This window comes from Lacerta agilis, chromosome 6 (genome assembly GCF_009819535.1).
Source record: "Lacerta agilis isolate rLacAgi1 chromosome 6, rLacAgi1.pri, whole genome shotgun sequence".
Classification (NCBI taxonomy): domain Eukaryota; kingdom Metazoa; phylum Chordata; class Lepidosauria; order Squamata; family Lacertidae; genus Lacerta; species Lacerta agilis.
The window spans coordinates 74477969-74490303 of NC_046317.1; the positions used below are offsets into that span (position 1 = coordinate 74477969).

At 41.4% G+C, this 12335-nt stretch overlaps 1 protein-coding gene across 1 annotated transcript in view; it reads right to left on the reverse strand.

Annotated features, from left to right (window-relative positions):
• Window positions 1–5368: 5368 nt before the first annotated feature.
• The window catches only part of LOC117048966 (thyrotropin-releasing hormone receptor-like), a 32334-nt gene continuing 25367 nt past the window's right edge, over window positions 5369–12335 (reverse strand). The window contains exon 3 of the mRNA XM_033153473.1: window positions 5369–5960. Within this exon, the coding sequence (XP_033009364.1) occupies window positions 5580–5960 (381 nt within the window). The 3' untranslated portion in view covers window positions 5369–5579. The remainder of the gene's footprint in view (window positions 5961–12335) is intronic.

Below are 12335 nucleotides of genomic sequence, written 5' to 3' on the forward strand. Positions count from 1 at the left end.
CTCCACCCCCATCGTTCAGCCCAGACATTGAGATCCAGCTCTGAGGGCCTTCTGGCAGTTCCCTCATTATGAGGTGACAGGGAACCAAGCAGAGGACCTTCTCGGTAGTCGAGCCCACCCTGTGGAAAGCCCTCACATCAGATGTCAAGGAAATAAAACAACTACTTGACTTTTAGAAGACGTCTGAAGGCAGCCCTGTGTAGGGAAGTCTTTAATGTTCAATGTTTTACTGCGCTCGGTGTTTTAATTTGTTGGAAGCTGCCCAGAGTAGCTGGGGAAATCCAGTCATATGGGTGGCATGTAAATAATAATTTATTACTAAGTGGGTCTTCTAAGTAATCCAATACTTCATTCCTAGTCCAACCATGGGACCACACTGGCTTTTGACAAATGAGGCCTCAGTGGCCACAGATTTCCTTTTAAAAAGTCGGGAAATACTAATTTCTGAAAAGAGCCACTGTCACGCAGTGTGGATTTTACTGAGCTGTACAGACCAATGCTCTGATTTGGTATAAGGGAGCTTCCTATATTTCATGAAGTTCAGTACAGTAGTTGACCTGGACCACTATGTCACAGCGTAACCTACCTCACAGGGCAAATGGTGAGGGTAAAAAAATGCAGGTGAGGAGAGAACTGTGTATATCAGTCAATGTAGACAATGTTGAACTAATTGGACTACTGGAGGGAAGGCAGGATACAAACGTCATGAACCATAGGTAAGCAATGGGGTGTCCTCCAGATATTTTGGACTACAACACCTCTCATCACTGGCCATTGACTATGCTGGATACAGCTGTATTCCACACCTGGCAAGCACTACGTTGGCTACAAATGCAATAAACCAATAAACAGTAGCAACTGTGAAACGTGCTTCATTTTACAACTGGAACGCAGATCGGTCAATTTACATTTCACGGTGATAGTTTCAATAAATGGTACAAATTGGAGTACGTCCCCCAAAGCACATCAAGCCACCACAGTTGCAAATATTTACAATTTACAGGTGCGCACCAGGAAGACCTTTTATCCATCGCCGGTATAGCTGCCTGCGTAGGAAAAAAAATGACAACGGACAGCAACCAAACCCAAACAGCGACACAGCACGACACACCTAGCAGTGCAGGACCAAAATATATGCTTATTCCGAAGGAAATTTACTGTAGGGAAACTAAAACAGCTGACAAATCAGCTGCAACAATGAGGACAGCAGCCAGGTGAAAACTTAAGGGAATGTCTTTACTACTGCTGAGTGATTTAAGCCGAAGAAGAAGAAGAAGAAGAGGAAGTCTTGTGATAATGGAGCTACCCTGGTGCTGTCATATGGGTCATTAACCTTGTAGCTTGAGATATGTTATAAATGACACATGCTACAGTGGTCGTGCATCAAGGTGACATGGCCCAAACTAATGGCACCCTGCCCCTCCAAGCTTAAGGGTAGTCCGTTAAAGGAATCCGGGGGTGTGGGATCTTGTCCGAAGCCCGGTGCGGGGCTAGGGCCATGCCACGACCCCATTGGAACCCAAGGGGAACTCGAGTTGGTCTGAATCGATGGGGCTCCCCTTATCAGTGGTTTACCCTTACTGGACTTCCTGCTCTGCGGGCAGGAGTCAGATATAGTCAGGTCCACTCAATGCCTAAGCCAATACCGCTCACATGCTGTAACCAATAAAGTTGTGGCCAAATTTTTCCCCAATCACATTAACCTTATATTCTGTGTCCTGGTGTTTTTATTTCATTCCCGGGAGGGAGGCTTTGGGGTCTCGACACGCAAATCAGCTGCAACAATGAGGACAGCAGCCAGGTGAAAACTTAAGGGAATGTATTTACTACTGCTGAGTGATTTAAGCTGAAGAAGAAGAAGAAGAAGTCAGCAGTTGGTCTCACCACTGAGGGAGGTCATGAATAATATAATGGAAAAGGGACAACTGCCTCGGTCTTGGGAAGAGGCGTATATTACGCTAATTCCAAAACAGGATTCAGATCTTCTATGCGTAAAAAACTATAGGCCAATATCATTATTAAATAATGATTATAAATTATACACTAATATCTTGGCCCAAAGATTGAAAAAGATTATGGCTTACTACATTCACCAAGACCAGGCGGGTTTCCTTCTAGGGCGACAAGTGAAAAACAATATGCGGACAATGTTAAACATTATTGAGTATTTGGATTTGAGGATTGATAAACCTGCGGCTTTAATTTTCCTGGATGCTGAAAAAGCATTCGACAACCTGTCTTGGACCTTTATGAAAACAAATTTGGAAATATTAGGATTCGGCACCAAATTCAGGAGGGGTATAGCGGCAATATATAATGAACAAAAAGCCAAATTAATTGTAAATAATGAATTGACGGAAAATTTTAACATCACTAAAGGTACAAGACAAGGTTGTCCACTCTCTCCACTCTTATTTATACTAACTTTAGAGGTGTTACTACATGAGATTAGAACATCAGGAAAAATCAAAGGCATAAGACATGGAAGTAAAGAGTACAAAGTTAAAGCCTTTGCCGATGATATTGTAATTACTATAGAAGAACCAGACTTATTCATTGGAGAGACTTTGAAGGTTATTTCAGAATTTGGTGCATTGGCAGGTTTAAAAATTAACAAAGACAAAACAAAAATGATGGTTAAGAACTTGAGTGAGCAACAATATGAACAAATCCAAAAAGAATCAGAAATTGGGATTGTGAAGAAGATAAAGTACTTAGGTATTTGGCTATCAACAAAGAATGTTAACTTGTTTAAAGATAACTATGAGGTACTCTGGAAGGAAATCAAAAATAAGCTGGAAATCTGGGGAAGACTGAATTTGTCCTTCCTGGGAAGGATTGCCGCGATTAAGATGTCAATCCTACCAAAGATACTTTTTCTCTATCAAAATATTCCTATTATAACCAATCAGAAATACTTCAGAGAATGGCAGAAAATCATCTCAGCATTTGTTTGGCAAGGAAAGAAGCCGAGAATTGCTTACAGACTATTAACGGATAAAAAGACAAGGGGTGGTTTCTCGTTACCTGACCTTAAAATCTATTATGAGGCGGCGTGCATTGATTGGCTGGGAGAATGGATTAGATTAAAAAATTTGGACATACTTGAATTGGAGGGGGCAGAAAATAGATTTGGGTGGCACGCCTACCTATGGTACAACAAGGTAGAGGTACACAAAGGGTTTTTAAATCATATAATTAGGAAACCATTGTACCAGGTGTGGGCCAGATACAAAGACTGGTTCGAGGCGAAGACACCAGGCTGGGTGTCACCACAAGAAGCTTTCGCAATTAAAAAATTAAATATAGAAAGGAATTGGATAACGTATAGAGAATTATTAGAAATGGATGGTGACACACAGGTGATAAAGCCATATGAAAAAATCAAAGGAAGGCTATTAAGTTGGCTAGAATATCATCAGTTAAATAGCGTCTTCGCAAAAGATAAAAAAACGAAAGGCTTCAAATCAGAAAGGTCATGGTTGGAGAAGGAGGTTGCTCAAAATAATACAAAAATTTTATCCAAGGCTTATGATTACTTGCTCGAATGGAATTTGAAAGACGAGGAGATAAAAACTGTGATGATAAGGTGGGCTATGGACATCGGTCACAACATTGAATTTGTTAAATGGTCAAGACTATGGAATATAAGTATGAAATTTACAGCGTGTACATCTTTGAAGGAGAACTTATATAAGATGATGTACCGTTGGCACCTCACTCCAATTAAACTTAAGAAACTCTATAAAAAAGGAAGTAAAAACTGTTGGAAGTGTGAGGTGAATGATGGGGAATTTTTTCATCTTTGGTGGACATGTGATCTTGTAAAGCAATTTTGGGAAAGTATCTATAATGAACTTAAAAAAATATTTAAGTACACATTAAAAAAATTACCAGAGGCATTCCTTCTAGGGATGGTCGGACCAGAGATTAAAATTTCAGACCAGAAGTTTTTTCTCTACGCCACAATGGCAGCGAGACTACTGCTGGCCCAGGTCTGGAAACAAAAGACAATACCAACTGTGCAGCAGTGGCAACAGAAAATCACTGAATATATGGAAATAGCTAAAATGACAATAAGAGTCAGACAACAGGGGGAGGAAACGTTTAAAAATGAATGGGGAAAGTTTATGGAATATTTGGAAAAGGTTTGCAAGATATGAAATATGGGTATATAACTCATGGCATATAAATAAGAATGAAGATGGCGTTATAAAACAAAAGTCAGGAGGTGAAATACTTAAAGATAGGAATTATATAAGTTTTGGAAGAGAGGATGGAAAGCTAGAAATAAGAGCTAGAGGAGGAACTAAATGTATGGGAAGGTATTCAAAGCGCGAAATATAAATTAAGATATAAAGAAGACATATTATGAAGGAAGGGAAGTTCATGGATTTAGGATTTATAGGTTTGGTGTGATATAATTTGTAAATTATTATATATTTGTAAAGTTATTGTAACCATCCTATTTTTGTTTGTTTGTAAGTGGATAAAATCAATAAAAAATATATTAAAAAAAGAAGAAGAAGAAGAAGAAGAAGAAGAAGAAGAAGAAGAAGAAGAAGAAGTCTTGTGATAAAGGAGCTACCCTGGTGCTGTCATATGGGTCATTAACCTTGTAGCTCGAGATATGTTATAAATGACACATGCTACAGTGGTCGTGCATCAAGGTGACATAGCCCAAACTAATGGCACCCTGACAGACCTTTCTCCCTGATCACACCAAAGCCATGCAGGGAAGGACCACAATAAAGTAATAAGAGAGAGAGCGTTTTGTTTTTTTATGCAGAAGGCATTACCACTGGCATCCCCAATTCAAATGTCTTCTCTGGACAGGAAAGATCCCTATGCCGAAAACAATGGAGAGCCACTGCTGGTCAGAACAGACGGCACTGAGCAAAATAGACTCAATTTGCTTAATGTAAGAAACATCCTTGGGATAAAGTGAGTTACAGTAACTTGGATATTCTACTAGCTCTTTCTGAAGTCTTCGTGGTGACCATTGTGAGGCCGAAATTCTCAGTGAAAGCTGCTGCTGCAGGTAACAACCAGGCGTAACATACTGCAAGTATTAGCTTTATTTTGGCATTTGCTCCCATGTTGATTACACTTGTGTGAAGGGGAGTTCATTTTCTCTCAATCACATCCCTATTGGCCTGTCCCTCCCCTGCAAGGGAAGGTTGGAAGAGGAGGACCTGCTTCCCCCTTCAGACCATTCCCTCCAATGTGTGGAAGGCAGTGGGGCCAGGCCAACGGGGAGGGTTGGTGTATGTGAACATTGCCCTCAGTCTCCCCTGACACAATTGTAATTGCACATTGGGTGCAATTATGAGATGCACATGTCACAGGGAATTCCATTGTGCCACAACAATCTTTACAGAACGCCTAATGATCCAAAATGCTGACCAAGGTTGACCTGAAGTTAACATTATAGCGCAAAACAAACTGGTTGGCCTTGTATAAATATTACGTACAAATGGCAAGAGGGAAACATCAGGCCTGTGGCATGCTGTTCACACATTCTTGGAACTACTTGAGTAGGCGGTTGCCATTACCAAAGCTGGTATTGTGTGATGCATTTATTTGGAAGGTTTACTCCTCCTTGCTGATGATGGGTAGCCATTGAGATCTTCTTGTTCTGTGATGTTGTGCTCAGAACTGTCATGGGAATAGTCTTTCATGGTGCTGTAGAAGACAGGAGCATTGTACTGAGTGGCGATCTCTGTCCTCTTCCCCCCACATTTGCATAGCTTTTTGAAGGCAGCTCTGAACTTTTGAGACATCACATTGTAAATGATGGGGTTGATGGCGCTGTTCAGGTAGATGCAGAGCCTACAGAAGAGGACGAACCAGATGTTCAGGTAAGGAGGGTCCATGAAGGAGTTGACCACCACCAGGGTGCGGTACGGCATCCACAGGAGGGCAAAGAGGATCACCACCACAGCTAGCATCTTTGTCACCTTGGAGGTTGAAAAGCAGAAAAACAAAGCAAGTGAGTTTACATCTTTGTCAATAACATTAAGATTTGCTTAATAATCTGTGGTGGAAGGGAGAGAGAATTCACTGCCAGGTCATCTAATAGAAAGTTCAGAATATGGCACAGATTATATTTTAGTTTCGGATGCCTAAACTAACCCTGAACACTCTTAAATGGATGGAAAGTTCTAGACTTCTCCAGCCAATCATCCTAACTGGAGTATTTCCCAAGTGGTGCTAGTTTTTAATGAAATCTTACCAGCTCTGTCTCTTTAGATAGTCCTATAATGAGTCCCAGTTAATTTTGGGTATTGCCCTCTACCTTGTCATTTGCTGTCACTCTGTTCATTTTCTACTAGTATTACAAAGTTTCTTTCTTTTCTGAGATTTCTTCTTTGACAATTGGAATAAGCAACACACAATCTTTCTTCAGTCACTACAATGGAGGTTCCCAGAGCACTGAGCATTCATCCTGATTTGTCTATGGGGAGATTAGGCAACGATGGCTCTTAAAACCAAACTTCATTCTGATTTGTTTGCTGGGAGGTTGGATGCTGTTGCATCAAGCAACAGTCATCCCACCCTTTCCACTGCACTTCCCTTATCAAAAAAGTTCAATTTGAAGGGAAGTGGGCTTGCTATGCAACAGCTGTAAATCAAATTTATTTGTGCACCCTGAATTTGCCAGTATGTGATTTAATCCTACCTGAAAATAGCAACAATCTTATGGGAAGTGCCCCATAAGATAACTGACCATCAACTGAGCAAAGACAGGTACAGTCCATTAGCCCAAACCTATGTAGAGTTAGGAGCATGTAAGCCCATTCATTTTAATGGGCTCAGGTGTAGTTGACTATGGTAGCATTGAGCTACATATGCACAATGCCAAGCACTTACCTTGAGACAAGAATCATTAGCATTCAGCACCAGATGAGAGTAGGCCAACTATTTAATTTTATTGACCTTCGGTTTGGATGAAACAATAAGCCAAACCTTGGCTTAGCTGTCATCCCGTTTGGAATGAAAGCGAGTGCAAACTCCTAGCTGGCAGCCAGCACAATTGCATGCTCACAGTATGCAATACTGTGCCTCATCACAATGTGCACAACCTAGTATGCATTGATAATGTTTTTTACTACTACCACATATGGACTTCTTGCTGTTCATACACAAAACAGCCACATGATGTCATCCTCATAAAAAAAAAAACCAACCATTCCATAATTTGCCTACCGGATTTGTCATTTTGTGTGTGGATTTTTTTTTGTTTGTTTTTTGTTTGTTTTTGCTTACTTATGGATGCTCTGCAGAAATAGTAAATCAGGATTAAACGAGAAAACAACATGGGGTGGCATTTTGCCCAGGATAATGATGTGTGAATGCTGCTCAAAATTTGCATGCAAGAACAACACCAAGGCAATGATGAATTGCCGCATGGAAGCGCCCACTGCTTCCACAGATGATGGAAGGGAATTTGAGCCACCATCAGTCTTGTAAAACACAAGCAGAGCATTTTTCTGAGCACATTTTTTCCCTTTAGAGAAGGTTGGGAACTGGGGATGAAGGTCAGCAGAAGTCAACATTCATTTTGGGCAAATGCAATTTTGAAAACTGTTCTCTCCCTCCTCTCTGCCCAATAGTAATAGAAAGGGCTCTGGTGGTAGCACTGTAAACAAGGGTGCTTGTTTTGCCTTAACTGTGAAGGTGCCATAATTTCTCTCCTCCAATTTATCTTTATAGATTTTGAATGTTTTTTCCATTCTGTGGAAGCCTTGTAGAATCAAATAGATCTACCGGTAGCTAGTATTAAGCATTCCCAGACACAAGCATGAATTCCAGACCTGGCCTGACAAAAGAACCTTTCCACCCTTCTTCTTTCTTTAATATACAGCACGGCTAATGAATACACATATCAAGACTGTAACAGTACCCTGAGAACAATGACGTGCTGTGAGTTAAGATGTACACTACTGTTCATCTCAGCTGTGCATTCGACTTCCCTTTTCTTCTTAATGCATTCCCCTAGTACTGAAAGTTGATAATCATTGTAATCTTTACAAAGAGCTATTCAGGGGATGGTTGATTATCCTCCCCCTCAGCATGTAATTCATTGAATTCAAAGGGGTGCACTCCCTCTGTTAGGAAGGGAAAAAATGCTATATGCGTGCTGAAAGGACATACACTCTTAAACATAAAAGGGGAGTTAATACATTTGCCAGAAAACCGACTTTTGTGCTGTAACTTGAAACACAATTACTAGGGATTGAGCTCCATTGAACTGAGTGAGATTCACTTCCATGAAAAAGAAGACTAGGCTGCTTGCCTTATTTCAAGCTCATATTCCCTTTCTGCCATGCTTGCTCTGCGGTTTAAGGCTGGAGGCAAGGAGCTGCTTAGTGCCCTTCAGGAGAAATATGGTAGCTCAAAGATGGTGAGCTTAATAAATATGTCTCACTTGAGAGCCTGGAGCAAGAAAATGACTTTCTAACAGACCTCTATGGCCAGCTATTATGCAGGCAAGAGAATGAAGGGACAAGGACACTTTCTTCCCATCGTGGAGGACTGCACTGTGAGTTGTAGCTACATTACAGCTAAGAACAAAGAACTGCATGTCAAAACTTCAGTGGTGGAGAATTAAGCATGAAAGGATAGAATATAACAGTAGACAGAGAAAGAACATCATTCAGATCCTAGCTCAGTCACAGATCCAACCTGTGGCTGGGTATCAGCTGTGGTGATGTGGGTCTTAGCTGTGGTAATGTGGCAGCCTCAGATAAGGGGCAGAAAGGCCTCTGGTTTGAATCAATGGTTCCTCCGGACACAAAAATGAGAGGTGCGAGGGAGGGGACAGAAGATTCCTCTCAAGGCATTAGATTCCAACTGACCTAAAATATAACACTTCCTAAGAACAACAACAAACCATGTGCAATATATACAGCTCTCATTTGCATGTCGCAGTAAGACATAAACAATGGCTTATCGTAAATGAGCAGATAGCCTCTGCCTTGCTCTTCCTCTAGCATGGTTGGAAGCAACAAGGCATGAAGTTTGGCTTGTTGTCATGTGCAAACATTGGATCATGGTTTGTTTCCCTCATGTAAGCCATGATCGATAAACCAACAAATGGCTTCATGTTGTTCCAGGGGAGAAACAAACCATAATCTTACATTCACGTGCTGGTTGTTCCCACTCGAGCTAGGAGATGAGCAAAGTGGGATACAGGAACATAGGGATGCCAGGAGTTGAACTTCAGCATACAACCCATGTGCTCTGCAACTGAGCCACAGTCCTTCTCCTGATCATGAATAAGCAGAGTGACATGCTAATGTCCACATGCAAATGTGGCTGTAACGCAATTCACCCAAATCAACAGTGTTATGTGATTGCATAACAGTCATTGAATGTATTTAAAGTTAATGTAGCATGAGCTTACAGGCTAAGATATTGAATGCATGAAATGTCATCTCAGATGTTTGTGATTACCACTGTTGGAGGCTGGGAGACGTAAGATGACTTGCTGGTGAAGATGGTTTCTCAGTTACCAGAAAAGATGCAGGTGACAGTCTGGCTATTGCAACTAACAATGGCAATGATGGTGAAGCTTGGATGCCAAGGATGTTTTGATGGTGAAAGAGAAAAAAAGAGAAATAATGAGTGCACACACACATAATAGAAACAATTAACTGGAGTGAAAAATTGATCACAACTGAGAGGAAACCTCATTATAGAACATTAGCAGTCAGCATTTTGAAAAGACGGCAATGTTGTGTTGTGAACATGTATTTGGGATGAAATCAGGCAAGATAGCATGTGCCATGAGCCAAGAAGTTCTTGGTTCAACTCTGATCTTTGCCAATAGCTCATTCACTGGAAGATGGAAAGCTACCTTGTACCAAATCAGATCTAGCTCAGTATATCCTACACAGATGAGCTGTGGCTCTCCAGGAAGATTCAGGCAAGTCTTTCCCAGCCTCAGCAGGAGATGCTGAAAATTGAAATTGGGACTCCTCGAATGCAAGGCAGATGCTCTGCTGCCGAGTCTTTGTTGCTGTTAAAAGTTGACCCACCACACCAGCCGTATACGGTAGCCCACCACATTGTGTTGCACAAATGTACGTAAATTCTTGCACTGATAGGGCACTTTAGTTGGGAACTGCCCAGGATGCTGGATGAGACTGGATCCAGAAGGGCTCTTTAAATGTTCTTAATCCAAATTGAACTCTGCTTTTATCATGTGTGTGCTGAGCAGATTTTGTACTATTTTGAAGTAGGGCTAATTCACAAATTAAGTGCCACCTTCAAATATCTAAAGGGCTGATACATGGAAGATGGAGCAAGCTTGTTTTCTCCTTCTCTGGAGGGTAGGTCATGAACCAATGGCTTCATGTTACAAGAAAGGAGATTCCTACTGAACACCAGAAAGAACTTTCTGACAGAGATTGGATAGCCATCTGTCATGTATGAGTTCGTTGGGATTCCTGCATTGCAGGGCTTTGGACTAGGTGACCCTTGGTGTCCCTTCCAACTTTACAATTCTGTGATTCTATGATATTTGCTTTTAAATCTCTCTCTCTCTCTCTCATCCTGGCCACTTCCATGCTGAAGAAAAACTAACCCCACAGGCCCCTGGTCTACAATATGCTTCTGTTCTAGTTTAAGGTCCTGCACGCATTTCCTGCTAAAAATCACCCTCCACCCGTTACAATTTTGACAGAAAACTAGTTCAGGGTCTACAATGTAGCCTTTAGTTTGGCTCTTCAAAAACACAGGAAGACAGAGAATGAGTCAAAAGTGCTGCCGCATGTGAGAATTTGGGGATTCTGTTTCTCAAGCTGCATTTATCAGTCAGAAAGATTCTTTGTGGCCTTTTCACCTTTTGAAGAAAGTAGGCACACACCCATCAGCCTTCCTTTGAAATAGCTCCGTGGAAAAATAAACATTGCACCCATGAACATCGAGCAAACTTCCTTGTAAATATCTGCAAAGTCGACAACAGTTTCCTCACTGAGCCGGAAACTATTTGCCATTTTGTCATACTGGCAAAACAGAGTTTCATTGGGTTGCTTTCTGCTGACTCGAGAAGTTTTCATTTCTATGTAAATGCCAAGGGGTTGAATTTTGAGCAAAATGACATAGCGATACTGAATGAAATTTGCTGAAAGAGGCAGCAATCATATTGTGCCTTTAGGGCGGACCTTAAAAGGCTGTTTGAATAGATTCCTCAACTTTCAATATCCTCATGGAATTCAAAATAGAACAAAATCAGCTCAACTAGCTCGAGTCAGGTAACAGCTTTTAAGAGAGCTGAAAGCCTGCTGAAGAGAAACATTGCTTCCCATAGACAACAAATAATTGTTTTTGCCCCATTACCACCCCTAGTCAAACAGTGTCCCCCCCCTTTTTTAAAACCCTTAAAAAACTTTTAACTTCAGTTTTTGAAAAGAATACAGAAACCTGTTTGCCGGAGGTGACGGAGAAATGAGAACAGACACTAAGAGTGAACACTTTTGAACCAACTGCCATGTGTCTCCACCCTTCATTGGACAATGGCCAGAACTCAGCAGATAGGACAATATCCACCAGGTACCATTTATAACCCACTAAACAGGGGTAGAAGACTGGTGGGGAACAGTCCAAAAGTGTTTGCTGGCTTATCTACCTGAAGTAACGCCTCCACCCCCATCGTTCAGCCCAGACACTGAGATCCAGCTCCGAGGGCCTTCTAACAGTTCCCTCATTACGAGGTTACAGGGAACCAGGCAGAGGGCTTTCTTGGTAGTGGTGCCCGCCCTGTGGAACGCCTTCCCACCAGATGTCAAGGAAATAAACAACTATCTGACTTTTAGAAGACATCTGAAGGCAGCCCTGTTTGGGGAAGTTTTTAATGTTTTATTTTTTTTATTGTGTTTTTAATATCCTGTTGGAAGCCACCCAGAGTGGCTGGGGAAGCCTGGCCAGATAGGTGAGGTATAAGAGATAAATTATTATAATTATAAAATTATTATTCCCTTCCCCACCAGCTAGTGGAAGCTAATGCTAGAATAACTGCCCTGAGACCCCCGGGTATAGGGCGATATATACATTCAATAAACAGCAGGAGGAGGAGGAGGAAGAAGAAGAAGAAGAAGAAGAAGAAGAAGAAGAAGAAGAAGAAGAAGAAGAAGAAGAGCACCTCCTGCCTGATCTTAATTGGTGGATAAAACAATACTGGGGAAGGCACTCCTGCAAAATGGCATTTTACTATATTCCTGTGATATAATTAGTACCTGTCTGAGGAAGCACCAAGGGTTGGAACAGATGTGATGGAAGCACTTACCGTGAAGTGCACTCCATCATGTATAAAAGCATTTACCGTATGA